The following is a 25,722-nucleotide window of genomic DNA, read 5'->3' on the forward strand; positions in this document are numbered from 1 at the left end:
AAATACAAGTGGCTAAAAAACGCATGAAAAAATGCTCTTCTTCGCTAGCTATTAGGGAGATGCAAATTAAGACCACAATGAGACATCATCTCACACCAATCAGAACGGTTGCCATTAAACAAACAGGAAACTACAAATGCTGGAGAGGATGTGGAGAAATTGGAACTCTTATTCATTGCTGGTGAGACTGTATAATGGTACAGCCACTCTGGAGGACAATCTGGTGGTTCTTGAGAAACCTAGACATCTAGTTACCCTTTGATCCAGCAATTTCACTTCTCGGCATATACCCAGATCTGAAAGCAGTGACATGAACAGATATTTGTGCACCGAAGTTCACAGCAGCACTATTCACAATTGCCAAGAAATGGAAACAATCCAAATGTCCTTCAACAGATGAGTGGCTAAACAAAATGTGGTATGTACACATGACGGTGTACTACGTGGCAGTAAGAAGGAACGATGTCATGAGACATATGACAACATGGATGAAACTTGATGACGTAATGCTGAGTGAAATAAGCCAGGCACAAAAAGAGAAATATTGTATATTACCACTAATGTGAACTCTGTGAAAAATGTAAAATAAATATTTTATATTCTAGAATGTAGGGGACCTAGAGATACCAACTAGTGAAGGGGGAACGATAATCTAAGACCAGATAAGCTATTGAGGGTAATCTCGATGTTACGGGAATGCTCAGGAAATGATCATGGTTTGTTAATTTTCTTGGGTATGGTAGGAACATGTTGGAAGCAGTGTAGAAATTTCAGATTATTTGGTTTTTCTTATTCCTTTGTTTTGTTAGGGTTTCTTAAGTTTCTTGTAGTATCATAGGGACATGTTGGAAGCAATGCAGTTATTTTAGGTTATTTGTTTTTCTTATTCCTTTGTTATGTTGTGTTTAAATTTTTTTTAGAAAGTAAAAAAAAAGCTATTGCATTTAAAAAATTAGCTTCAGTAGTAGTTATTTTAGGTTATTTGGTTTTCCGTATACCTTTGTTTGATTATGGTTTGTTAATTTGCTTGGGGTATGGTAGGAATGTGTTGGAGGCAAAGTAGTTATTTTAGGTTATTTGTTTTTCTTAGTCCTTTGTTTTGTTTGAAATGTTGTGTTTTTATTTTTTAGTTTGTTGATAAAGTAAAAAAAAAAAAGCAAAAAAACAGCAAAACACTCAAATCCCAGCGAGCCTCCTTTGCAAGCAGTAACAGTCCTTCCCCCACTGTCTGAGATTCGTGTCTCCTTGCATGAAGATCCAAATGACCTCACTTGACACTGCTGACATTTATCCTTAAGAATCATCATCATCACCTCTTATTGCTTCCAGATAAATAACTAGATCAAATCCCAGCAGGCACCAGGAATAAAATTATAAAGTTTGACCCATGAAAAGAATTGCAAAATTTTGCCAAATTTTCCTCAGTGAAGGTATCCTCCTGTTGATGCCTTAGTTTGTACACTTTTATGGCCTTAGAACTGCAACTTTGTGACGTAATAAACCCCCATTGTAAAAACAAGTCCATTTCTGGTATTTTGCATTTGTGACTTTAGCAAACCGAACACATGGTTACTGTAATGGGCAGCAAGGATGGTCAGGGCAACTAATCAGCAAGACCCAGCCTACAGAGGTCATTGGTAGTGGCTAATTAATCATAGTGCCCCTGAGACTGAAATAGATGGACAGTCACTAAAGTCATCCTTGCTCTGTATATGCAAAAAATCTCCAGACCTGGCAAACAGAGACCTCAATATAAAGGGACGGCTGAGTCACCCTGAGGAAGGATCTGTAATATTGCTATAAACATATGCAATGAATCTTCATTTTAACCTTCCTCAAAAGGGTAGCTGTGATTATTTCCCAGGGTTACTGTGAATGAAGGAAAGGGCAATAACCAGACTATTCGAGAATTACTGGAAGTTAGCTCTAAAGTGATGTTAATTCCTTGGGACTGAAAATGCCGTGAGGACTGCTAATGGAAGTCAGCTGGTAAATGAAGTGAGTCTCACCGTTGGCTCAGTGAAGCAACTCACCAATTCCTGAGAGCCTGAATGCATAGCTGAAATAGGCTTACTAGGTAACTGGTGAAATTCCCACACTGGTTTCCTGACCCATGCTATACGGTCTAGCAGGGAAAAGTAGGAACCGCTAGAACTACCCTTCTTCTACAAAACAGTAACACCTAAAGCAATACTCCATCACTGGAAGACTTTAAGAAACTAGTGACACATGAAAGATTTGAGGATGCAGGAGTAACAGTTCCTACTATATATCCCCATTTATATCACTCGTGACACCTGTGCAGAAGACAGACGGATCTTATTAAATGACCATGGATTGTCACAAATTTAATCAGATAATGACTCCAATTGCAGAGGCTACTCCAGATGGGGTTTCTTTATTGGAACGAATCAACGCTTCCTGTGGTTCCTGGTCTACAGCTATTGATCTGGCCAATGATTTTTCTCTTTACCTCCTGCAAAAACCACTGGAAAGTTGGCTTCCACCTGGAAGGGATAGCAGTACATCTTCACTGTCTTATGTTAGGAATATGTTACTAGTTCTTAGAATCTAGTACTCAGGGCCACTAACTGTCTTGCCATTCCACAGGCCATCATGACGGGTCACTATATTGATGATACCATGCTGCCTGGACCAGACAAACAGGAAACAAAAGACGCCCTAGGTGTCTTGGTAAAATACATGAGTGCCAGAGGGTAAGGAGAGAAACCCCATAAAAATTCAGGGGGCTGCCACCTTGAAGTTTCTGGGGGTTCAGTGATCTGCAAATGGTTAGCTACGTCACCCACAGGGAAGGATAAGTTGCTACATCGTACACCCACAGCTACTAAGAAAGAGGGAAATGCCTAGTGAGCCTCTTTTGGATTCTGGAAGCTACATTTACCCCTTCAGTATATACTGTTTTGATCATTTACTACTCAACCTACAGATTTGCCAGTTTTCTGAGGGTCAGGGTAAAAGAAAGCATGTCCAGGTTAATGTGGAAGCTTCTCTGTCCCTTGGGTAAGAGTACTAAGACCCAATGGTGCTCAAAGTGTCTGTGAAGTGGGGTGCTACATCGAGCTACAAACAGGTCCATGGCAAAGATCCTAAGGGTTCTGGGACAAAGCCATGCCCTCTTCTGCAGATAATTATTTTCCTCTTGAGAACCAGTTCTTGGCTTGCTTTTGGGGCCTGGTATAGACTGAAAAACTGCATTTGACATGGAACTCCCAGGTACCATGAAACTTGAATTGGCCATTATTTTGGTTTGCTAAAGCTCCCAGAGTGCAATACACCAAAACTGCATAAATGGGGATTTATTTGCTTACAAATTTACAATTCTAAGGCCATGCAGATGTCCAAATTAAGGAATCAACAGGATGATACCTTCTCTGAAGAAAGGCTGCCAGCGTCTGGGACAGCTCTGTCACATGGGAAGGCACATGGCTGGCGTCTGCTGGTCCTTCTCTCCCAGGTTTCATTGCTTCCAGCTTCTGGCTTCAGTGGCTTCCTCTCTCAGCTCCTCTGGGGGCTTTCTGTCTATGGGAACTTCTCTTGGCTTCACCTCTCTACTTCTGTAGTGTTTTATTCTCTCATAAAGGACTCCAATAAAAGGATTAAGACCCACCTTGTATGGGCCGGGTCACAAGAAAGGATTAAAAGAACAAGGCTTTTTCAGGGGTACATGACAGCTTTAAACTACCACAGCCATCATAAACTGTTACCTGACCCATCAAGCCAATAGGTGAGGCAATTGTAGGAATAATTCATCGTTAAGTTAAACTGAAGTGATAAAGATACACGTTTGGGCTTGATCATATCCTGAAGGTTAAAATTACACAAGCAAATGGCTCTGGTTCTCATACCACCTACATCACTACACTGACACCTCCCTCATCTTGCACCTTTGGCCTCATAGAGAGTTTTCTATGATCAGTCACCTGAATTCAGAAGGTTAGATCAAATTTCTGCTAGATATGCTGACACCATCTAAAGGAGAAAGTTGGCAGCGTTACAGCCTACTCAAAAATGGCCCTAAAAGACAGTGGGGAAGGGAAACCCTACCAGCAGGCATATCCTCAAGGAACAGATCTAGTTGTTCACTTTGCCTGAAGGATGGATGGCAAGAAGTACGGAACTAAAACAGTGTCAACTTCTGCTTACCAAGCCTAATCTGGCTACAATCCACTGTTAAATATGCAATCTGCTAAGAACAGAGACCAACATTGTTCCTAATAAGGAAAAATGATCCCAGAAGAATAGCCAACCACCTGTTATCAGGCAGAGTACACTGGACTCTTTTCATTGTAGAAGAGACAGTGACTTTTCCTCACTGAAACAGACCTTACTCTGGAAACAGATCTGCCTTCTTGTCCACAATACTTCTGCCAGCACCACTGACCACAGACTCACAGAGGGTTTCATTCACCATGACGGTTGCTTTCATTGCCTCTAGAGATTAATTTTACAGCAGAAGTACAGCAATGAAGTCCATGAACTATACTGATCTTAGCATGTGCTCCATTACTTCAAAGAAGCTAGTTTAATAATATGGTAGAAGGCATTCTGAAGACTTGATTATGACTCCAGTTGGATGGTAATACCTTATGGGGTTAGTGTGCTATCCAACAAGATGTGTCTTATGCTCTGGACTGTTGGCTTAACATGGTATGGTTTTTTTCCCATAGTGAGAATACAGAGGTGCAGGAACCATGTGAAGTGGGAATGGTTCCTCTTACTACATCCCTAATGATCCACTAGCAAAATTATAGACTCTCATTTCACAGTGTGAGACTGCAAGCTTAGATGTCTTCATTTCAAAAGAAGGAATTCTTCCCCCAAAGGGAAAGGACAAGTGTTCCACTGATCTGCAAGCTGAGAATGCTACTGGATATATGGATTCCTCATGGCATGGAACCAATAGACAAAAAAAGGCTACTGCAACAGCATGGGTGATTGGTCCTATTATCTTGGGGGAAGAAGGATGCTACCATAAAGTGGGGGGGCAGGTAGGAACATGTCTGGAACTTATAAGATTCTCTGGGGAACCTCTTAGTATTTCCACGCCCCGTGATTAGAGTCAATGGAAAACCACCATTACCCAAAACAAGAAAGACTTCACATGAAAAAGACCTTTTAGGCATGAAATTTGGGTCAACCCACAGGCAAAGAACCAAAACCAATAGAGGTGAGTGGCTGAGGGCAAAGGAACTTTTGTGTGGTAGAAAAAGGAACTTTTAAATACTAATTTTGCCAAATGACCAGGTGCAAAAGCAAGGTATACAGTAGCTCTGTGTATTTTTTTTCATTGTTTTGATAAGCACATATTTGTATATATTAGTCATTTCTTTTCCCTTTCCCATTCCAGTACTAATACAAGGCAAACCCTATAAATCATTTAAGTTAGAGTATATCAAAGGGAGTTGTGACTACACTTTAAAAGAATATCTTCTACAGATGCACATATTGACCTATGTGGTTTTATGTCTCCACTTTTGGGGAGAGGATGAATACATCTTCAATTGCACAAGAGAAAGCTGTATCACATTAGGCAGAAACATGATGTTTTTTATTGTCTTTATCCAGAAATTTAGTTAAAAATAAAACGGGGGGGGGGGTTGTTGAGTTGGCAAAGAGATAGACGGATTGTACTGGATTGTCTGTTGTCAAATCAGCACCACCCCCACCCGTTTTATCTCTGGCAGCAGAGAAGCTAACACACACATGCCAATGAGATTTAAAAGGTGGAAGAGAAAGGAGGGTAGTCCCAATCAAATTCAGAGGCAAATGTGGGATTCACAACAGCTTCTCAGTGACTTCTTGAGAATCACCTGCTTTGCTGCTGACAACTAAGGTACATGGTGGAAACATCCCAGATATTCTTGAGCATTCCAGCTGCTTCCCAGTGAACTCCTGAGAATCATTTATTTTGGTTCCTTGAGCTGAGACTATGAGTGGCAACTTCCCAGATCTTCACTCTTCAGTACTTCCAAATCCTCCATGAAGCCCTTCATACCTAGAATTCATATGCTGGCTTCTCTTTCTGACCAAATTGTGACAGGTAAACCTGCCTACCCCGCATCCACAGTCCAATCCACCTCAAGAATTCACATTTCCCTTTCAGGAACTGCTCTTCCCCAATTCTTAACTGTGAGATTTGGGTTGCATTAACCTTATCTTCATCTCCAGGAATGGGCCATGATTGGTGTAAGCAAATCAGCATAATTGCACCCTCCTTACCACAACAACTAATTCAGGAATGGAGGTTTAATCCAGTGCTGAATCACTAAGTGCAAGCCATTATCCCCACTACAGAGATATTTTTTAATAGCAGGCACATGGCAAATTAAGAGTAAAGCCATGCATTTCTGTGTAACAGCTGGGTAAAGAGAAGCTCTCTCTTCCTCTGGACAATATCTTATGGAGATATGAGACCAAAAACTGCTGTAGCCATTTTGCTACCATGAGGGAAGTCAGCCTGAAATTCAAACCAACAACTGAGAAAGTGCAAATCAAAAAACTGCTTAGAAATAGAAACTTAAACCCTGATCAAAAGACCCTGAAATACACCTTACCTTTGGGTTTTAAAGTCTATTTAAGTTGGGTTTTCTGTTATAAACAAAAGGATCTTGATATATACGTGTTTTATAAGACCACTGCCCTTGTGGATTTCTTGGCTAAATGCATTAACATTAGTTTCTTCTCACTAAAAGTCCAGATTTTCAACAAAGCTATATGTGTGAGGCTGATAGTTTCATCCCACTTGTTTTTCTCTTGGCTGGTATAAGTCACTAGGTTCTCAGTGTACTGTAAGATTGACTTTAAGAACCTGTTTAAAAATAAAAAAAGAAATTCATTTCTTTATCCATTCCCTTATAAAATGCAATGATTTAAATGTCTTCTCTTCTCTTCATTCTTAAAATTACCACTAAAATAAACTCTACTTAATTTTTGTATGAGGATTCACAAAGAAGATATGGATACAAGACAGAAATGAGAATACAAATTAAATGAAAGAGAAAAATGCTGAAATGTAAATGGCATTAGAGAATTAAATGGGCTACCAAAAGTTTTAAGAAATCCAAATACCTTTTTATACACACTCGATCACACTTGATCAAATCCAGATATGATTTTTTTTAAGTTATAGAAAATTTCAGAAAGGCTCTTAGAAGCCATCTAGATCAAACTGGCATGCAACGAAAGGACAATGTATTTAATGAATGAATGAACGAACATGTCTTCTACCAAACTTAGGAATCATTTGGGTAGTGTATCTTCTATTTCCATCTTTATACACATAGCTCCCATCCTCAGTGATGGAGAGTTTACTATTTCACAGGAGATACATCCCACTTTGAGACAACTACTTTGTTAAAAAGTTTTTTGTTAAGGATATTCACCAAAATGTTAACAGAGGGTTATCTCTGACAGATGGGAATACATGTCATTTTTACTTTTTCCAAGTTCTTAAACTTTCCTATATTGTCTATTATGAACGTACACTACAATTTTACCCAACATTTCATTTGGAGAATTTTCAAACCTAGAGACAAGCTGAAAGAATAATAACAATGAAAATCCATCTGGGCTTGGTTCTCAACTGGGGGTGCTACTGGTCTCTAGTGACAGGCGTCAGGGATGTTGCTGAGCCTCTTACAGTGCACAGGGCAGCCCCCCACCACCAAGCATTATTGTCTGAAATGTCAGCAGTGCCAACACTGAGACACCCTGATCTACAGTCACCAATTATTAATATTCTGTATATCTGCTTTCCATCGCTTTCTTGATCTATGCTTCCTTTAATAAAATGCCATTATTATATTTTCATTTATCGCTTTTAACATGTATTGAGGTGCCAGCTATGGACAAAGCATTAGTTCAGAATCAACTGAAACCTCTAGAACTTTCTGGGCAGCCATAGCAGTAATAGTGAACTCCCTTTCAGGCTGATTTAGCAGCCAGCTGTAACTCAGACACAAACTAGAATTCACATAGCCTCTTTTCCTATGGATATCCTCAGTTTTGGAATCTTTGGATATGAAGTGGGGTTACATGAATTATTCTACATGCAGGTAAGGACCTCTAGATGTAGATGACTCTAAAAAGTAGACTTTCCCAAATCTGAATGTGTTATATGGAACAAATCTGGTTTTAAACCATTTGTATATGGGAGTTTGCCCTCTAGCCTTAGTCATCAGAACCTTTTCTAGTGACTTTGAACATTAAGGTAGCAACAGAGCCGCCTGAGATGACGTAGCATGAGTACAAAAAGGTATCATCGAATGGATCAGATGACATCCTCAAGTTCCTTCTAGCAATATTATTATCTACAAAATCTTAATCCAGTTTGTACCTATGTTACTTTATTATAACACAAAGAATGAAGGATTTTGAAAAGATTAAATTTAAACCACAATTAATTTTCTGAAATATGCCTATACTGTTACACATCTTAAGTTTACAAATTTACCAACACTGAAATGCATAGAAAAGAACATTTAAGGACCAACCTCAATGTGTATAAGTTAAAAAAATCACCAAAGAAAATAACCAATAGGAGTCAACATCAATTGAAATTGCCAAAACATAGTATGTGTACTTACTTTAAATACTGCTGATATTCATAAGTATTCTTTTCATGAACAAAGTGAATGCTGACCAACTCCAGTGCAATGAACAATAAAATCAGGTAAAGTACAGGAGACAGAAGCTTAATACTAAATATAAAGCAAAAGAATAAAAATTTGATAAATGTTAAGTATTTTCTCCTTTCATAAGGAAAAAAATGTTTTACCTAACGAACGTCTTTTTCAAGCTTCTTTAAATCTAAACTTTTCAAAAGAACAGTCTATACCTAGAGTAATGTTTCTGTTTCGTCGAGTCCCTGAAATCTGCCTTCCACCCCCACCAGGATGACAGCTATTTCCAGCAGTGCAGGTTGTGTTGAGCGGGCTCAAGGGAACAGAAACAGCTCTTGCTCCACTTGCCAAGGTGTGCACCAGATGAAAAGGCAGTTTTCTAATTCTTTTCACTTAGGGCAAAGTTTTTCTAATTTGTTTAACTGATGGGAGCACCTTCTCCTAATTCACACGAAGGAGCCTTCTTTGCTAGTGGCTCTGTAACTAAACTTGTACTCGCTGAGAGCACAATGACATCATAAAGTCTTCATCCAATATCTTTCACTTAGTCCTCATTCTCTTTGCCATCTGGGAGCATCTGACTCCATTAATTACTTGCACTGTACCTGAAATGTTTCTCATTTTCTACAGCATTTCAATGTTTTGGTCCCTTTTCATGCCTCTTCTTTCTTCTCAAGCTTGCTAGCTGTGACTAGGTCAAAAATTCAGACTCTACTTTTTTTCTTTTGTATTTGGTAAGGACCAATCACACTATGTTGTATATAACAGCTCAACAATTACTTGAAGCTGTTATCATATTTTCTAGTTAAAGATCCCAGTTCCTTCATTTACCATTTGACATGACTTCTAGAAATCTCATGGTCTTGTTCAGGCTCTTTCATATATCCATTAGTATGTGGATATCATCTTTATTATTATTTAAAACTCAGTAAAGGACATTAATAAAAAGAGAAGCACAAATGGCTTTAAAATGAAAATATGTTCAACATCACAGGTAATCAAAGAAATTCCAATGAAAATTAGATATCACTTTTCCAATAAAGAATTTAAATAGAGATTTAAATGTAATTGGAGATTTAAAAGTATATATATATATATCCTATTTTAGGAAGGATGAAAATACCTGGCATTATCTTTTACACTTCTGGTAAGAGTGTAAAGTGAGTATAACCCTTCTAAAATACCTAATAAAGGTTTTAAGATCAAGATACCACTGAATCTAAAAATTCTAGTAATTTGTCCCAAATTCTAAAACATACCATAGCATTAGAAAAGAAACCATAATACTGATATACTTAATCTGCTGCTATATCTTAAATCCAAATATTCATTTGGGTAGGTAGAACCTGTACTCCCATATACCAACATTATGAATACTATTATAAAATAATATGTGCCATAACTTTCTCTGAACATAAGTGTTTCTTCAAAAGTAAGAAATAAGACCTCATTCCAAAAATAAGTTCCTGACCAAAAGTGCTTCCTCCAAAACAGAAAAATAAGCTCCACACCTGGTTAACATGCGTAGATAGTTCTGTCTCTGCCGAGATCGAAGAGTCTTTTCCACCCACTGCTTGTGCCTCATCTCTGAGGAGGTAACAACCTGATCAGACACTTGCTGGCACTGGGTGCTGATTTTTCGGAGCACAATGAGAACTTCAAGTACAATTCTGGGACAGTATAAAGTTCGGACGGGTATGCTGCAAAGTTCGCTGAGCAACTGGGACCATCTGAAAATTAGAAAATAACTTCAATGTGTCATATTCTAACACTAATCCTTAACTCTCTCTCCTATGTTGGATCTGTTAGTTATAAACTTCTGGGGAGTAATGGTCAATTTATGTATTTTAGATCTGCTAAACACAAGGGATGCACATGATAGGAATTAAATAAATGCATGTTTAATTGCCCTAAACAGAATACATATTTATAACTTCCCTGAGACATACAAAACACATGCAGATATTATCAAAACTTACTTCGTTGTTCACATCTCATAACAACAACTCTTTGGGGGCAATAAAAGTGGGATTCCAATGCTACTAAGAAGTTTACAAAATTTAAAACACAGAGAGTTACTAATTCTGCTATCCTAATATGCTTAATCAACATTCTCACAATTCCCTGAATATCCTGAAACTTACTTCTCAGTAGGAATATTATCCAAACTTTTAAAAACACAATGATTCTCAGGTACATGATAATATAGTTCATACATAATTTTTATAATCAAAGAGTTGCAGGACTTTGTTTCAGAATTATCTTCTAATCTGAAAGATATGAAATATTTAAAGATAAATAACAATAATTAAAATGCCTATATTAGTGCCTACGTAAAATTACGTTTATTTTAACGGTTCACTGAGCAAAGCACTTAATCGGCAACTTTTTTTTCCCAACTACAAAATGAAAATATATCATTAGCGAGACAGTGGTTAAAAAAAAAAAAAAAAGACTTAATAAAGTAAAAGCAATGAATTTCATTGACAAAAGATGATCTATGAATCATCCAAGTATTATTCCTAATAAACAAATCTTTATGCTGTATTCTATAATCCCAAATTTCTATCTCTATCTCCTCTTCTCTCCCAAGTACTTCACACCCATATATTTTTTTTTTATTAAATTCAGTTTTATTGAAATACATTCACACACCATACAATCATCCATGATATACAATCCACTGTCCACAGTATGATAACATAGTTATGCGTTCATCACCACAATCTATCTCTGAATATTTTCCTTACATCAGAAAGAACCAGAACAAGAATAAAAAATAAAAGTGAAAAAAGAACACCCAAATCATCCCCCCATCCCACCCCATTTGTCCTTTAGTTTTTTTTTTTTTGTTTTTTGTTTTTTAATCTTCATTTTATTGAGATATATTCACATACCACGCAGTCATACAAAACAAATCGTACTTTCGATTGTTCACAGTACCATTACATAGTGGTACATTCATCACCCAAATCAATCCCTGACACCTTCATTAGCACACACACAAAAATAACAAGAATAATAATTAGAGTGAAAAAGAGCAATTGAAGTAAAAAAGAACACTGGGTACCTTTGTCTGTTTGTTTCCTTCCCCTATTTTTCTACTCATCCATCCATAAACTAGACAAAGTGGAGTGTGGTCCCCATGGCCCTCCCAATCCCATTGTCACCCCTCATAAGCTACATTTTATACAACTGTCTTCGAGATTCATGGGTTCTGGGTTGTAGTTTGATAGTTTCAGGTATCCACCACCAGCTACCCCAATTCTTTAGAACCTAAAAAGGGTTGTCTAAAGTGTGCGTAAGAGTGCCCACCAGAGTGACCTCTCGGCTCCTTTTGGAATCTCTCTGCCACTGAAGCTTATTTCATTTCCTTTCACATCCCCCTTTTGGTCAAGAAGATGTTACACCCATATATTTTTTTAAGTTTTTATTAAATTCAATTTTTTTATATATATTCACAAAACATACAATCATCTAAAATGTACAATCAATTGTTCCCAGTACCATCATATAGTTGTGCATTCATCACCACAATCAATTTTTGAACATTTTCCTTACTCCAACAACAAAAAAAAAATTAAAATAAAAAATAACACCCCAAACATCCCAAAGCCCCCATCTCCCTTATTATTCATTTACTTTTTGTCCCCATTTTTCTACTCATCTGCCCATACACTGGATAAAGGATCACACAGTCACACTGTGTAAGCTGTATAGTTATACAATCATCTTCAGGAATCAAGGCTACTGGATTGCAGTTCAACAGTTTCAGGTATTTCCTTTTAGCTATTCCAATACACTAAAAACTAAAAAGGGATCTACACAACACATAAGAATAACCTCCAGAATGACCTCTTGACTCCACATGAAATCTCTCAGCCACTGAAACTTTATTTTGTTTCATTTCTCTTCCCCCTTTTGGTCCAGAAGGCTTTCTCAATCCCACGATGCTGTGTCCAGGCTCATCCCCAGGAATCACGTCCCACAATGCCAGGGAGATTTACACCCCTGAACACCCATATTTCTAATTGTCTACTAAATATTTCTATGTGAACATCATTATCTTTCCCCACAAAACCTGTCTCTCCTTTCTGTATTTTGCATCTCTAAAAATGGCACCACCTACACAGAAAACCATAGAACACTGCTAAAAGAAATCAAAGACCTAAATAGGTGGAAAGACATTTCATGTTCATGGACAGGAAGGCTAAATGTCGTCAAGATGTCAGCTCTACTCAAATTGATCTACAGTTTCAATCTAATAACCAATCAAAATTCCAACAACCTACTTTGCAGACTTGGAAAAGTTAGTTATTAAATTTATTTGGGAGGGAAATGAGCCTCAAAGAGCCAAAAGCATCCTAAAAAAGAAGAACAAAGTAGGAGGACTTACACTTCCTGGCTTTAAAGCTTATTATAAAGCTGCAGTGGTCAAAATAGCATAATTGAGAGTTCAGAAATACACCCTCAGATCTACGGTCAACTGACTTTTGACAAGGCCCCCAAGTCCCTGAACTGGGACAGAACAGTATCTTCAATAAATGGGGCTGGGAGAATTGGCTATCCATATTCAAAGGAATGAAAGAGGACCCCTACCTCACACCTATACAAAAATTAACTCAAAGTGGATAAAAAACTAAATATAAGCGCCAGTACTATGAAACTCCTAGAATAAAATATAAGAAAACATCTTCAAGGCCTAGTAATAGGAGGTAGCTTCTTATACATTATACCCAAAGCACAAGCAACAAAAGAAAAAATAGATAAATGGGAACTCCTCAAGATTGAACACTTCAGTGCTTCAAAGGACTTTGTCAAAAAGGCGAGGAGGCAGCCAACTCAATGGGAGAGAATGTCTGGCAACCACATATCTGATAAAGATTTGATATCCACTATATATAAAGAAATCCTACAACGCAATAAAAGGACAAACAGTCCAATTATAAAATGGGAAAAAGATATGAACAGACCTTTTTCCAAAGAGGAAATACAAAGGGCTAAAAAGCACAAGAAAACATATTCATCTTCATTAGTTATTAGGGAGATGCAAATCAAAACCACAATTCTCACACTTATAAGAATGGCTGCTATTAAATAGACAGGAAACTACAAATGTTGGAGAGGGTGTGGAGAAATAGGAACACTTACTCACTGCTGGTGGAAATGAAAAATGGTACAGACACTATGGAAGACAGGATGGCCATTCCTCAGAAAACTAAATATTGAGTTGCCCTACGACCCAGCAATTCTGATACTCGGCATATACCCAGAAAATCTGAAAGCAGGGACACGAACAGACATCGCACACCAATGTTCACAGTAGTATTATTCACAACTGTCAAAAGATGGAAGCAATCCAAGAGCCTGTCACCAGACGAGTGGTTAAACAAATGATGGAATATTATGCAGCTGTAAGAAGGAATGAGGACCTGAAGCACGTGACAACATGGAAGAACCTCGAGGACATAATGCTGAGCGAAATAAGCCAGACACAAAAGGAAAATTATATGATTTCACTAATCTGAACTTGAACATGTACACCCAGAGTCTTAAAATGTAGAATTTAGGGTACCTAGAGACAGACAGAAGCTAGAGAAGGGGGAGAAATTACCTAATAAATACAGAATTGTCAGTGAGGTTGAACTTAAATGTGAACCCATTCATATTTTGATGAGGTTACTTCAGTTAAGGTGTGACCCACCTCAGCCAGAAGAGGTCTTAATCCTATAACTGGAGTACTTTATAAATGGAATGAAATTCAGATATATAGTAAGAGTGAGCAATGCGAATCCACAGCTGAAGGCCAGTGGGACCCGAAAGAGAAGGGAGAGACCAGGAGAGGCTGCCGTGTGCGTTGCCATGTGACAGCGAAGCCCAAGACCAAGGATCACCAGCAGCCAGCCTCAGAACACCAGTCTTCAGGAAGAAAGCATCACCTTGACGATGTCTTGATTTGGACTTTTTCCTAGCCTCAGAAACCATGAGTCAATAAATTCCCACTGGTTAAGTCAACTCATTGCATGGTATTTGATTGAGCAGCCAAGGAAATGAAAACACTGACTTTAACTGACAACTACTAGGTGTACATGGACCTTCGGTTGAAATTTACCTCGTTACCTGAATTTGATCTCCTGGCAAAGGAAGTAGTGGCCAAACACTGATACTTTTTTCACAGTTCAGCACCTAAGAAGGAAACATTTAATTATATTTAAAGATTTACAATAACTTCCTAGAAAACATGTTTTTAAATTGTCACAGATATTACAACTTATTAGTAAATACATATTTTAATTGTTAAAGATGTTCATATTTTTAACATTTTAAAACTAGGTGGTGGGTTACAGTTATTGAACTCAAGCTATGGCCTGTGAAACCACCATAGGATTAGTAGGTAGTTAATGTCCGTGCTGGTTTAAAACATGTCCATAAATTGTTTTTACACTGTTCCCATTGAAAAGTGGGATTTATGTCCCCTCTCCTTCAATCAGGACCAGTTTTAGTGACTTGGCTATAACTTATAGAATGCACAAATTTCAGAGCTGGTTCGGAAATGGTATGTACCTTCTTTCTAGTGCTCGAGTCACCTGCTCCAGATGAAGCTAGCTGCCACATAAGCAATCTGATTTCCCTGAGACTGCCCTGCTGGAAGGCCATGCGTAGGCAGCAAGTTCCTAACAGCAACTTCTAGCCATGTAAGGGCGCCATCTTGGATTGGACCTAAGGTGGGTGGCGCCTTGAGATGACTGCAAGCTAGTCACCATCTCTCCGTATGGAACCCTAGTCCTGGTTACAGAGGGGGCAGAGTAATCCTCATGCATATACTGGGATTATGTATCTCTGTCCAGTAGAGGCCTGAGGAACTCACTGTTCCGCATCTTATCCTGCCTGTAGAAAGTACCTCATGGAACTCTCCTGCAGGCCACTGTAGGAGAGCAGTGGAGTGGTTGTCTGGGGCAAGGGATTACTAGCTTCAGAGCCTAGGACAATGAGGAAACTGTTTCCTAGGGAAGACAGGATGTTCAGAACCATGAAAACTGGAATTTCCAGGGTCACAAACAATTATCCAAAAATAAGATGCCTGCTAAGAAAAGACCAGGGAAGCCCCTACACTTTGTCCTTGAGCTGTTCTCTAAACTCACTGTATGAAGGGGAGCATTTGCACAGGTCAATCTGCAAAGACTGGGAAATAAGTTTTCTTTTTTCCATTTTTTTGATAGCTGTGGGCATTCAAGGAAACATGGATACAAGTTTAAGGAACAGATGGCTCAGAGTCTAAATTCCAGAGAATTTAAATAAATATCAAAATGTAAAGGCTTCAACAGAAGATTACAAAACATACAAAGAATCAGGAAGCAACAGCCCAGGCAAAGGAGAAGATAAAGATTAAAGCATTAGAAACCATCAATAAGGAGGATCATATATGGGATATTCCAGACAAACACTTTTAAAATATGGTCCTAGATATGTTCAAAGAGTTAAAGGAAATCGCGGGCAAAGAACTACAGGAAACCAGGAAAACAATAGATGAAAACAAACAATATCAATAGAGAGATGGAAATTACGAAAAGGAACCAAACAGAGCTAAAGAACACAGTAACAGAAATGAAAAGTACCCTAGAGGGATACTATTGCAGATGAGAGCTGAAAGAAGAAAGAATGAGTGAACCTGAAGACAAGATAATTGAAATCATCCAGTCTGAGGCGCAGAAAGAAGAGCGAAAAGGTCCTTTTATAAGGGTTCACGCCCACAGGAATGGATCAAGTCCGAGAACATGTTTTTTCTGGAGTACTTAGCTCCAAACCTACAGCCTGAGGAACCTGCAGGACACCATCAAGTGTACCAATATACACATCACGGGAGTCCCAGAAGGAGAAGAAAGGGAGAAAGGGGCAGAGAACATTCAGACACAGTGGCTGAAAACTTTCCAAATTTAATGACAGAGATGACTATATACACCCAAGATGCTCATAAACTTCAAACAGAATAAACCCAAATAAACCCACACCATACAATGCTGAATCAAACTTGAACACCAAAGATAAAGAGAGACTTCTGAAAGCTGCAGACTAAAACGCCCTGTCATGTACAAAGGAACTTCAGTAAAATCAAATGCCGATTTCTTATTGGAAACCATGGAGGCAAGCAAGTAGTAGGAAGACATATTTAAAGTACTGAAAGCAAAAAATGCCAACCAAGAATTCTACATTTGTCAAAACTGTCTCTCAAAAACGAGGGAAGGATTAAGACATTCCCAGGTAAACAAAAGCTGGGGGAGTTTGTGACCACTGTACCAGCCCTATAAGCAATGCTAATGGGAGTTCTGAAAAGGAAAATACATAGACAACTGACTGAAGCCATATGAAGAAATAATGATCTCAGGTAAAGACGACAAAAGGTAAATATAGAAACTAATACTACACTTTTGGTTTGTAACTCTACTTTTTACTTCCTACAGAATCTAAAAGTGCATAAAATGTAATGTTAAATCAATTCAATGGTTTTGGACTCAATGCATAGGTATGTAATTTGTTCCAAGAACTACATAAAAGTGGGGGTGGGGGGGACAGAGGGGGATAGGAACATAGTTTATACATACTATTGAAGTTAAGTTCATATAAAAGCAAATGAGATTATTAGAGACTAACGATGTTAAATTTAAACCCTATGGTAACCACAAAGAAAATATCAGAGAGCATGTAAATTCACAGAGACAGAAAGTCAAGCATAGCTTACCAGGAATGGGGGAAGGGGCAATGAGAAATTAATGCAAAATGAGTGTAATGTTTCTGTTTGGGGTGAAGGGAAAGTTGTAGTAAGATATCGTGGTGAATACACTGCAAGATCATGAATGTGATTAATCCCATTGGATGGTGTTTTGACTATTCCTAGCACCAAAACAAATACCATGCAATGGGTTGGCTTAAACAATGGAGATTTATTGGCTCAGGTTTTGAGGCCAGGAGAAGTCCAAAATCAAGATGTCATCAAAGAGATGCTTTCTCCCAGAAGACTGTGCTGTTCCGGCACTGGCTGCCAGGGAACCTTGGTCTTTGGCTTTTCTGTCTCAGGGCAATGCATATGGCAGCCTCTCTGGGCTTCTCAGTTCCATTAACTTCCAGCTTCTGGCTGCTCCCTGTGGCTTTCTCTCTCTGTGACTTTCCCTAGCAGACATTCAGGAATAGGATTAAGACCCCATCCTGATTAAGGCGGGCCACACCTTAACTGAAGTAATCTCATCTAAAGGTCCTTTTATAAGGGTTCACACCCACAGGAATGGATCAAGTTTGAGAACACGTTTTTCTGGAGTACTTAGCTCCAAACCTCCAGTCTGCCCCCTGGAACCAAAAAGGCATGTTCTTTCCACATGTAAAACACACTCATTCCATCACAACATCCCCAGAGCCTTAAGTTATTTCAGTAACAATGTAAGTACAAAGCCTCATCAAAATCAGTTAAGCATCTGGTCTGTCCTGGGGCACAACTCCTGTCTGTGGACCTATGAAACCCAGAAACACATTATCTGCTTCCAATGTAAAATGGAGGGGCAGGCATAGGATAAACATTCCCATTCCAGAAGGGAGAAATTGGAAGGAAAACAGGGGTCACAGGTTCTAAACAATTCTGAAAACCAGCAGGGCAAACATCATTAGATTTCAATGTTTGAGAGTCATCTATGGGTTGATGTTTTGTCCTCTGGGCCTGATGGAGTGGCAGCCCATCCCTTCCAAGCACTTCTGCAGTGGTCATGCTCTCCCCCAACACTGGGATGAAGGGTCCACCCTCTCCAAGTATCAGTGGTGGCCAGGCTCTCTGTGAATGCTGGGGTACAGGCCTCACCATCTCCAAACACTGGGGTGGCAGCACCCTCCCTGATCAACAGGGTGCAAGGTCCATGCCCTCCAGGCACCAGGGTAGATGGCCTGGCCCCTCTAAATGCATGGCTGAACTTTCCCTTTCCACACATATCAGTGGGCCCATACTCTTGGCCAGAGATTTCGTTGGTACAGACCCCGGCTTCCATGTTTCTGACCTGGAAATCATTCTTCCTTCAGTTTGTCCCTTCTCTGTCCCTTCAGCCCAGGCTGGTAGTGGTTCTGCTCATATAAATTCTGCAAAATCCTTGTCAGCTGTGCACACATTTCATAGGGATCAAAACCACCAGACAACAAAACCTTCCACTGATCCTTTCTGCATAACTGCAGTTCCAATGCTGATTCCAGTGAAACGGTTGACTGGATCCATGTTCAGTTCAGCCCTCACATGGAGCCTTATTCTCTGTGGACTTGCTTTCCAGAAGCTCAGAGAGGTCCCTGAAAGAGCTGCTTCTGACTCATCTCAGAGCACACTATCTGCAAAGGCTCAGAATTTTCCAAACCATCAATTTCTGGTTTCTTTGTGCTTAGGAGTTCAGTTCTCAGCTCATCCCTTTCCTCTCTCATTCAGTATTAGCTGTAAGGAGAACTTAGTTTGGAAATCCCTCAGCTAAACAGGCAAGTTCATCACTTTCAAGTTTTTCTGTCTAACATAAGAATTTATGCCACTTTATAACAAGGTTCATCTTTTTTCAATTTCCAATAACAAATTCATTATTTCCTTCTCAGGCTTCATCAGAAATACCTTTAGTGCCCATATTTCAACAGAAAGTCTCTTCAAAGCAATCTGGGCTTTTTCTATCAAGCACTTCACAATTCTTCTGGCCTCTATCCATTATTAAATTCCAATGCCGTTTCCATGTTAGGTGTTTGTAAAAGCAGCACCCCACTTTCTGGTACAAAAAAACTTTTAGTTTCCTGGCTAATAGAGATACCACGCTATGGGTTGGCTTAAACAATGGGAATTTATTGGCTCATGGTTTTGAGCCTAAGAGAAGTCCAAAACCAAGTCATTCTCAAGGTGATGCTTTCTCCTAGAAGACTGTTTTGTTCTGGCACTGGCTGCTGGTGATCCTTGGTCCTTGGCTTTTCCCTCACATGCCAATGCACAGGTGGCCTCTCCTCTGCTCAGTTCCATTGACTTTCCAGCTCCAGCTTCTGTGACCTGTATGATGGTACTATGAACAACTGATTGTACACTTTGGAAGACTGTATGATATGTGAATATATCTCAATAAAACTGAATTAAAAAAAAAAAAACACATATGATAACCCTTTCCCAAGCCCCCCTGGATTCTGCATACCTGTTTTTTAAGCTGAGAAACTGGATGGAAGCAAGAACTATAGCCTTCTGCAAAACTAACCAATGATTTTATTGCTGTTTTTTCCTAGTTAAAAAAAAAAAAAGAATTTAGTTTAGTTACTACATCTTTTAGTCAAGCTTCCACTTTCTTCTACTGACTTACAAAGTCCCAACTATCCATGATCTTTCTCCAGATAATTCTATTCGGCTATAACAAAAGAAAATTCTTCATTAAAATAGGTTTAGCATATTAGTCAAATCATTGAGCAAAACAATTTTTAAATGAAGCTAACTAAAAATCATAAATTACAAAGACCACAACTACCCTCTGTGCACAATGCAACAAAAATAGAAACAAAGAGTAACAAGAAGAAGATTTTAACTGGAAAATTAAGTATTCTCCTAAATGATTTTTGAGCCAGAGAAGAAATCAAATCCCAAAAGTTGAAATAATCTAGAAAATAATAGAAATTTAAACAGTACAAAATTTAATAGTAACTTAGACATGGCAAACACAACAGACAAAACGTCCTCCAGGAGAGCTGATATTCTAGTAGGAAAGACACACACATGACGTGTGAGTTAGTGATACATCACATGCAAAAAATCAGTATAAATAAAAGAAAATTTCATAATTGGCAACAAAATTGCTAAACTCATAAATATCAAAAAAAGAAGCAAAAATGACATTATTTGCAGCTGCTATGCCTATACCTGGAAAATCCAAGTCAGTCAACTATAGAAACTGTTAGAAGCAATAAGAAAAGTCAGCGAGTTGATTGTTGACAAATTTTATAGAAATTAATAGCATTTCCACATATAAGCAGTAACCATCTAAAATTCTTAATAATACCAAACAAATAAATAACTAAAATAACTAAAGTAGCTACACAAGAAAGGTATAGAATCTCCTTCATTCAAATCCACAAGGCAGCATACCAAACACCAGGCATGTTCTAGAGATGATACACAAAACAGACAAACAACTCTGCCCTCATGAAGCTGACATATCAGTAGGAAAGATAAATACATATATGGTGTGTAATTTAGTGATGATAAATCCCATGGGAAAAAAAGAAGTATGGAAGAGGGCTGGGGGGCAGTGTTTGTAAGGCCAATGTACAGAATTTGGCTTCTAGTCTAAGATGAAATCACAGGTGCTTTTTGACCAAGGAATAAACAGCTTACATGCAAAAGGATCGTTCTGGCTGCTGAGAAGAGACTGGAGAAATCAGGGGAGGAAGCAGGAAGATCTGTTAGATGTGGCAAAATTCCAGGAGAAAGGTTATGATTGTTTGGCCCTGGTGGTGGCACAGAAATGTTGGGAACTACAGATTTGGAATCTGTTCTTAAGGACTGACTAGATACCAGGAGGAAAGTTGGAGGTCAAAAGATGGGAATGTATAAAACTGAATCCTATGGTGGGCAATGTCCATGATCAGCTGTACAAATACCAGAAATCGCTTCCATGAACCAGAACAAATGTATGACAATACAATTAGAAGTTAATAATAGAGGGGCATATAGGGAAGAACTATATACCTATCACAAACTATATACTACAGTTAGTAGTATTTCAACAGTTTTTCATAAACAGTAACAAATGTACTGTATCAATACTATGAGTCAACAATTGAGGGGGGTTGGTTAGGGATAGGGGAGGATTAGAGTTTCCTTTTCTTTTTTTCTTTTTTCATCTTTTACTTTATTTCTTGTCTGGAGTAATGAAAAGTCTCTAAAAATTGAACAAAAATTAAGTGTGATGGATGCACAGCTGTATGAGGGTACCCAGGGGCAAGTGATTGTACACTTTGGATCTTTGGATAATTGTATGGTATCTGAACAATCTCAATAAAAATGAAAAAAAAAAGGAATGACTAGAAACTGAAAAAAGAAGAGAAGGACTTTGAGCCTTTAGGCCTGAGCAAGCAACTAGACAGACGGAATTGCCACACCTCTTACTTAGATGGGAGAGACTGAGGGGAAGACAGATTTGGGATATGGGGCACATAAAAGTAGACATGAAGAAATGGAGAAACATTACATATTAATGAATAATTTTCAATGTTATGAAAATTATCCCTGAATTAATCTATCAGGAGTTCATTCTTTTTTAAAAAATATTTCTGCCTTGGGTTTTGTGTTTATTTTAAGTACACAAATTCACCTGGAATAATAACCATTAGAGAACAGACAGGAAAATTCTGAGAAAAGAAGAGTAATGGGGATACTAATATTACAAGATATTAAAATGTAGCATTTAACTTTAGTTAACTTACATTTAAGTTAAAGTATCATTAACTTTAGTAATGATGCACAAAAAGAGTCCATAACTAGACTCAAGTGTACACAGTCTGAAGGCTGTGGATCATTCTCTAAATGGTGTAGGACAACTTGCTAGCAATTTGTAAAAAAGGTAAAGCTATTCACCCTACGTGGACATGATTCCCAGGGGTGTCAATCTCCCTGACAACATGGGACATGACTCCCAGGGATGAGCCTGGACCTGGCATTGTAGGACTGAGAAAATCTTCTCGACCAAAATGGGGAAGAAATGAACAAAATAGTTTCAGTGGCTGAGAGATTTCAAATGGAGTCAAGAGATAACTCTGGACTTATGCGCTATATAGATATCCCTTTTTAGATATGTGTATTGGAATAGCTAGAAGGAAATGCCTGTAACTGTCAAACTGCAACCCAGTAGCCTTGACTCTTGAAGATGATCGTATAATTATGTAGCTTACAAGGGGTGACAGTATGATTGTGAAAATCCTGTGGCTCACATTCCTTTATCCAGTGTATGGATAGATGAGTAGCAAAATGGGGACAAAAACTAAATGAAAAATAAGGTGGGATGGGGGGGATGGAATGATTTGAGTGTTCTTTTGTGCTTTTATTTTTCATTCTTATTTTTATTCTTTTTGGTGTAAGGAAAATGTTCAAAGATCGATTGGGGTGATGACTGTACAACTATACGACGGTACTGTGAACCGCTGATTGTGCACCACGGATGACTGTATGGTATGTGAAAATATCTCAATAAAACTGTATATAAAAAAAAAAGTAAAGCTAGATTCCCTACTTCACTCCCAAAACAAAATAAATTCCACTTGGATCAAAAGATGTAATTGCAAAGAAAACTACAAAATTACTAGGAAAATGTACAAATATATGTATAATTTTGGAAAGCAAAGGGTCCTTTACGAATGATTCTTAATGCAGAAGCCAACAAGGAAAAATAATCAAAACCTAAAGACAAATAGCAAACAATATGTGCACTGAAAATGGCTCCTAGGGCTAATAAACCAATGAAAAAGATAAAATTGGACAAAAATAGATCAAAAGACATTAATAGACAGTTCACAAGAGAAGAATTACAAACATCAATAAACACTAGAAATGATAGGAAATATCACAAATAAAGAGATAAAATGAAAACAAGGTCCTAGTGATATCTTTTGCCTTAGAATGTTACTTTTATAAATTTACTTACAAAAATATTAACACAAGTAACCAAATGAACAAAGGTGTTTATTTCATCATCATAATTGGGAATTTCCCATATCAGGGAAAATTAGAACACATTCCTCAATGAAGGACTGCTTAAACAAATGATATATTGATAAAATGGAATGGAAAGCAACTGATAAAAAGAATAAGGTCAAATAAAGATAATAAAAATATACTGTTAATGAACTATGCTAGCTACAAAATAGAAGATACTTTCATAAAGGCCCATTTTGGTATTCTCAGAGAAAAAAGTTGGCATCTAGACACCAAGTTATCAAAAGTGGCTAATGGGAAATGGGGTTCCTGAGCCTTTCATTTTTTACATTAATTTTTCTATGTTGTTTGAAGTTTCAAACAATTTTTAAAATAATTGTTACATGTGTATTCTGAAAAAGATTCAAATGCAAATAACAAAAGTTCTAACCTAAATTACTTATTTTAAAAGAATAAAAGAGAGTTTACTGATAGACGCAAATATCCCACCATGCCGATTTAATAGACATATTTACAATTTTCTTAATAGTCAGTTAATCTTGTTTTATAATTTATTCTTTGGTTCTCAGTATTGTGCCACTATTGAAAACAGAGGCAAATCAGTTTTTAGGAAATAGGTTAAATTACTTTAGATTAGATTAAGTATTAATAGTGATTGATTTATTGAAAAGAGTTACAACTGGGCAGTTTGCCCATGTAATCAATTCACAATTATTTGCGCTAATGGAGGGCTACTGTGACTCAAACAAATTAAAACAGAAGATGATTAAAAGTTAACTACATTTTAAAAATAAACTATATTTTATATAGTTGAATAACAGAGAATTTAATAATTTTTTTCTTATACATTACCTTAAAAACGGATAACAGATCTTCATCAATGAATCTGAGTAACAGTACAAGGGAAAATGCAAGCAACTGATTTGCTATTTCTTTTGGAAATTCATTTAAGTTGATCTCCCCATGGCTTAAATGATCTCTTACACGAGGACCTTCCTGATGGTTTAGGAAATCCCAGAGAAATTCCTTTCAGAAAATAAAGAGAAAATATTTTGCTAGCATGGGACACACACATTTCTAATGCTTCATGTTTGTTAATATATTCACTATAATAAAATTAATATTTTGTATACAGTCTAATCATTTATTCATTTATTTAAAAATATTTATTGAGCACTTACTATACACCAGAGGCTTTTCTAGGTATTGGGGACAAAAAAGTCCCTGTCTCCATGGAATTTACTTTACAGTTGGAGATACAGACAAATAAACAAAAAGATACATAAATAAGGAGTTTGAAAATGATGAGACAGATATTTTAGGAAAATCTGGTCAGCGCAGGCATCACTGAAGGAATGTGTAAGCCATGGCCTGGATGAAGTTAGGGTGGGGTATGGGGTAGTGGGCCATTCTTGGTGCAGAGAATAGCAAGTGTAAAGGCCTCGAGCTGAAATGTTTAAGGCGTGGTATTGTCTATTCACAGGTGAGAAAATTGAGCCTCAAAGAGATTGACTTAATCAAGGTCACACAACTAAGTCAAAGTTGGGATTCTTGCTCTGAAGCCCTTGTTCTTTCTGACCTCTACCATGCTACGTTAGGCAGAATTGACAGGTGAATATGAGGTTTGAGGACTGACACAAAGGGCAAAAGAACTGCCTTGGTGGTGTGAGTTGCTTAGTAAAACTCTTCTTTCTTATTCCCATCTGCCTCCAAGAAAGAGACTGAGCTGTCCACATTTAGAAACGCAAGGTGATCAAAAAATAAACTCATTTCTCTCTTCTTGCAATTGTCATCTCATTACTCTGTCCTTTCTGATGTGCCCTTTTCTGGATCACCCTTTCATCTTTTGCAGCCTGATAACGATGGCTGTTCCGTCCTAGTCCACGGGTTGTAGAGGAAAAAGGTTAGAAACCACTGGCTTCGGCAAACTGTCAAGGGACGTAAGAGTCTCAGAAACTCAAGAAGGAAAAGAATACTGGATGAACTAGTTTCATCACCCTGTTTTACTGATGGAAGAAATGGATGCCCAGGAGCTTAAGGAACTAGACAAAGGTCACAGAACTGGAACTAGAATCGAGCTCTTCTAACTTGAAGTTCTATCCGTGCACTTCCTAGTTTACCCCAGACTCTGAGGTCACCTCTTGGTCTGTGTACAGCTAATGGATTAAAAAGCCAGTAGCTAATATTAATTTCTGTTTTAAAACAAAGTTTAGGCCTTTTCTCCATCGAGTACTCCTGGAAAGCTATAAATTCAACAGAAGATCCTAAAAATAAAAAGGGAAAGCAAAAGCCAAATTTAGTTTTCCAGATCACTGTATATTTACCCAGAATGCTCATTCTGTGCTGTTCAGAATTATATACATAAATAACACCCCACCCCGTCCCCAAAGGATC

General features: G+C 37.9%; 1 protein-coding gene across 7 annotated transcripts in view; it reads right to left on the minus strand.

The window, feature by feature from the left end:
• ERMARD (ER membrane associated RNA degradation) overlaps nucleotides 1–25,722 on the minus strand; it is a 127,823-nt gene that overhangs the window by 70,343 nt on the left and 31,758 nt on the right. For 3 of the 7 annotated variants that reach the window (XM_037817608.1, XM_037817607.1, XM_037817609.1), the window contains 7 exons: nucleotides 24,181–24,354; nucleotides 19,826–19,909; nucleotides 14,758–14,831; nucleotides 10,790–10,915; nucleotides 10,157–10,375; nucleotides 8,610–8,723; nucleotides 5,554–6,832 (listed from right to left, as the gene is read on the minus strand). In XM_037817608.1, the coding sequence (XP_037673536.1) occupies nucleotides 6,649–6,832; nucleotides 8,610–8,723; nucleotides 10,157–10,375; nucleotides 10,790–10,915; nucleotides 14,758–14,831; nucleotides 19,826–19,909; nucleotides 24,181–24,354 (975 nt within the window). In that variant the 3' untranslated portion in view covers nucleotides 5,554–6,648. Of the gene's footprint in view, nucleotides 1–5,553; nucleotides 6,833–8,609; nucleotides 8,724–10,156; nucleotides 10,376–10,789; nucleotides 10,916–14,757; nucleotides 14,832–19,825; nucleotides 19,910–24,180; nucleotides 24,355–25,722 lie in introns of those variants that run through there. The other 4 variants (XR_005214101.1, XR_005214100.1, XM_037817610.1 and 1 more) reach the window with 2 other exon arrangements.

The sequence above is a fragment of the Choloepus didactylus genome, chromosome 24, assembly GCF_015220235.1.
Source record: "Choloepus didactylus isolate mChoDid1 chromosome 24, mChoDid1.pri, whole genome shotgun sequence".
NCBI classification, from domain to species: Eukaryota; Metazoa; Chordata; class Mammalia; order Pilosa; family Megalonychidae; genus Choloepus; species Choloepus didactylus.